The sequence below is a fragment of the Vigna unguiculata genome, chromosome 11, assembly GCF_037176805.1.
Source record: "Vigna unguiculata cultivar grain cowpea cultivar isolate G323 ecotype 2 chromosome 11, ASM3717680v1, whole genome shotgun sequence".
Classification (NCBI taxonomy): Eukaryota; Viridiplantae; Streptophyta; class Magnoliopsida; order Fabales; family Fabaceae; genus Vigna; species Vigna unguiculata.
The window spans coordinates 6,432,722-6,437,166 of NC_140802.1; the positions used below are offsets into that span (position 1 = coordinate 6,432,722).

General features: G+C 45.8%; 1 protein-coding gene across 1 annotated transcript; it reads left to right on the forward strand.

The window, feature by feature from the left end:
- Nucleotides 1-561: 561 nt before the first annotated feature.
- Nucleotides 562-1,041, forward strand: LOC146880920 (uncharacterized). Its single transcript, XM_085669174.1, has one exon. It carries the CDS (start codon nt 562-564, stop codon nt 1,039-1,041), a length of 480 nt encoding a protein of 159 aa, XP_085525300.1.
- Nucleotides 1,042-4,445: the final 3,404 nt, after the last annotated feature.

Here is a 4,445-nt window from a genome sequence, read left to right on the forward strand (position 1 = left end):
CTTGTTAGTATATCTAGCCATCTCTACCAATGTTGTTAGCGCGACCATTGTACAAGATCATGCGGGGGACCAGCAACCCGTGTACTTTGTCAGCAAAGCCCTACATGATGCAGAATTGCGATACCAGACAGTGGAAAAGGTAATCCTAGCACTTGTGATAACAACTAGACGACTGCGACCGTACTTTCAGGGGAACGAGGTAATAGTCAAGTCTGACTACCCAAAACACAAAGTCTTGAGGCGACCCGACCTCGCCGGCCGAATGGTCGGGTGGTCCATAGAACTATCTGAGTATCATCTTCGATGTGAAGCTCGAGGGCCGATCAAGGGACAATGCCTGGCAGACTTTGTCAACGAATTAACGGGAGATCCTGACGTACGCGAGGAAGGTTGGATCCTGTCGATGGATGGCTCCTCAAATGCGAAAGGCGGGGCGCTGGGATTGTTTTGCAAGGACCGAATGATTTACTACTCGAACAAGCTTTGTGCTTTGGCTTTAAACCCTCTAACAATCAGGCAGAATATGAGGCATTAATAGCAGGATTGACCCTTGCAGCAGACATGGGAGCAGATACGGTGACATGCCGATCTGATTCGCAACTGATTGTAGGACACTTGGACGACACTTTCCAAGTAAAGGACCCCCTCCTATTACGATATTATCATGTTGTGCAGGGCATGTTGAACAGATTCAGAACAGCGAGCGTAAAGCATGTTGATAGAGCCCAAAATGCTAGAGCCGACTTGCTCTCGAAGTTGGCAACTACCAAAGTCAAGGGACAACATCATACAGTGATCCATGTCACACTCGACCGTCCTACTGTAACTTTGGCAGAATGCAATACTACTGAGACAGTCGCACCAGAGGAGAAAGGATGGATGACTCCTATTATACAGTTCATTCAACACGGTGACACGAATGGAATTGATGACCCTATCATGCGTAGGAAAGCTTCTCGATACACTTTGGTTGGTGAAGAATTGTACAAACGGGGTTTCTCCAACCCTCTGTTAAAATGCGTCACAAACCACCAAGCCTAGTATATTATGGAAGAGTTACACACGGGAATTTGTGGCTTACATTCAGGATCTAGAACCATGGCAGCTCGGGTATTGTGAGCAGGATACTATTGGTCGACTGTCAAGGAAGACTGCGAGAAGTACGTAAGGAAGTGCACCCAGTGCCAACAGCACGGTAACATGATACATCTCAAGTTAGAGGAGTTGCACGGTATTACCTCCCCTTGGCCTTTCGCCAAGTGGGGCATGGATATTCTAGGGCCCTTCAGCCCAGGGAAAGGTCAGGTAAAGTTCTTGTTGGTAGCTATAGACTACTTCACTAAGTGGATTGAGGCGGAGCCACTGGCCTTGATCACGGCCCAACAGGTACAAAAATTTGTCTGGAAGAATATAGTTTGTAGGTTTGGCATACCAAGCATCGTCATAACAGACAATGGTAGACAGTTCATCGACAAGGGGCTAGCTGAGTTCTATAGGGGACTCCATATACAACATATAACCAGCTCAGTCGAACACCCACAAACAAATGGGCAAGCCGAAGCAGCAAACAAGGTCATACTATGAGAACTTAAAAAGAGGTTGGGAGATGCCAAAGGAAGGTGGGCTGACGAGTTATTAGAAGTCTTATGGGCATATCGCTGCACCCCGCAGTCAACAACACAAGAGACACCCTACTGCTTAGCATATGGAGTAGACGCAATGATCCCGGTCGAGATTGGAGAGCCCTCTTTACGGCGCCGCCTGTTCGACGCACGTCTTAATGAAGAAAGTATGCTAACAAGCTTGGACCTGGTTCAAGAGCTCCGAGATCAAGTTCGCATTCGGGAGGAAGCATCTAAACTAAGGGCCCAGCGCCGCTATAATACTAAAGTCAAACCACGATCGTTTCACTAGGGAGATCTAGTATGGCGTATGGCAAGTGCCGCTCGGAAGCACGAAGGGAAGTTCTCGCCCAATTGGGAAGGACCATTCCGAATCAGCGAAGCTGTGGGAAACGACGCATACAGGTTGGAGCACCTATCTGGTGCCCCTGTCCCAGCCACCTGGAACGCCTCACATCTCAAGTTTTATTACAGTTAGTTTGTCAAACATTTATTTTTCAGACTCTTTTGTGATTTCGATTGCGCAATAAATGATGTACTCTTTCCTACCTTGATCTTTTTTCCCTAAGGAGGATTTTTGGTCAAGAAGGTTTTAACGAGGCATCATAGTCATAAATAAAGCATGATTATTTCATTATCCTATAATTATCTTATCTATTGTCAACAAATGCATATATCCTGATCAAGAACAATAACCGACAAAATTTCATACTCTCTCATGGGAAAGGAAGCTTCATCGAACTAGATGATCCCCCCATACTTATACCAATGGGAAAGGAAGCTTCATCGCCCTAGATGATCCCCCCATACAAGCAAACACCTAAGGTAATACACAACCATGCTAAAGCTTAAGGAGCAGATGACCTAGAAGAAAACGCAACCCTGGCCCAAAGTGGCCGAGTACATCCCGGCCAGGAGCGGCCGAGCACATCTCGGCCAAAGGTGGCCAGCCACATCACGGCCCAAAGTGGTCGAGCACATCTCACCTTCACCTGCAAACACAAATAGCAACATACAAAGAGACACAAGCAGCAAAACGCAAACACAAAAATCTAAAAGAAAGTTTGAAGCATCACATCCAAACATACAATGTGTCTTAATACATGTCCAACAAATAGAAAATCAAAGCTCGACAAATAGTTTCTAAAAACAAGAAAATACAAAATAAGACATCAATCTTCGGGGGAAGCAGTAGGTTTCTGTTGCCCAGCAACAGGGATGTCCTCCACAGCCATGACGGAACCTTGGTACACATCTTCATCAATATTGAAACGCCCATCTCCCGCGTCAAAATTAAAGTAGTGAGCAGCCTGGCGCAAGGCCTTGTGGAAACCTTCCTCGTGCTGGGACATCACGTACCCCTCCAACTGGTAAATCCAATCAGCCTTCTCAGCGTTATCCCTCTTCTCAGCCGCCAGCTCCTTCTCTAGACGCTCCAAGGCCGCCTGGGAATCCTCATCTTTCTTCTCAAAATCCCTGCAGCGCGCCTTCAAGATATTACGCTCTGCTAGCAGCTGAGATCGCTCATTTTTCACACTTCCCAACTGAAGCGAAACCTCTTGCCTCCTGCTATTGGACTCGGCCAAATTCCTCAGTAAACTCTCTATCTCAGCAGTCAGTTTGCTTGTCTCTGGCAGTTGGCTTAGCACTGTGTTCAGATGGCGACCCATCACCATCGCCCTGGCGTGAAATTCATTCAGCGCGTACAGCACAGTCTAAGGACGCATGGCTTAAACAATCTCAGCCTCCTCCGACGATAAGGAAACCTCTATGCCTTGGTTAATTTTGAGTTGTGCATCAAACATCGTAGACAAAGCGTCAGCCGCATCATCAGCAGAGGAAGTGCCTCGAGACTTCTTGGGGGAGGATGACCGAGGAGTACTCGGCCTTGCGGTACAATCCCTACGCTTGCCTTTCTTCTTCGCCGCGGTAAGAGGCATCAGGTCGCCCTTTTGGGAAGTCGTCTCCGCGGGAACACGGCTAGCACTCTCACCCCATTTCCTCTTCTCCTCCTCAAGCTTTTTCCTCCTCAGCTCCAGAAACACTTCTTTGCCAGAAGGACCAGCAGCAGCCATGATATCTGCAAAAAAGAAATAAGCGTTAGTCCAAACATACCAGACGCATCTCTATGGGGAGTTAGACGAACATACATACCGAAAAGGTCGTCGCGTGGACGAGAGGAACTAAACACACCAATAATTTTCTTGGAGGAGAGTTTCTTGGGCAATTGGTCCAAATAAGACAGCACATACAGATCCTCCTGGGCAGTGGCGGATCTTGACTAACATTGTTGGGGGAGCCAAAATAATACATCCAAAATTTATACATTTTATTATTGTCACTATCTCCAATGTGGTTGAGAAATGCACATCTTTTTCCCGCATTAACCTTTCTCCATGATCTAAAACCTTGTTTAGTAAACACATCTGATCCAAAACGACCATATGGCTTTGAACTAAATAGATAACATGCCAAACAATAAGCTCCATCATTAGCCGGGGAATACTCTAGCCAAGAAGGAAACATTTTAAACCAACTAGATTGAAATCTCCTTGGATGTTTTTCCTTAGAATAAGGATAATTTTCAAGTTGCATTTGATATGGACCCCATTTTAAATAAGCTCTTCGAATCTCATCTCTTTGACTCATTGGATATTCCCATATTTGAATACGTTTTCCTGGATCACGTTCCAAAGAATTAATATGAAACTCCTCACCTATAATTTTTTGAACCTTAAAAGGGGGCTCCTCTGATTGAACAATTGGAACATTAGTATCATGCTTCAGAATATCTGGAAGAGTTGAATTTGTCCTGTTTTCATC

Excerpts from the sequence above, each read along its gene's own strand:
- LOC146880920 (XM_085669174.1), top strand. The coding sequence starts at position 562 with ATGGGAGCAGATACGGTGACATGCCGATCTGATTCGCAACTGATTGTA.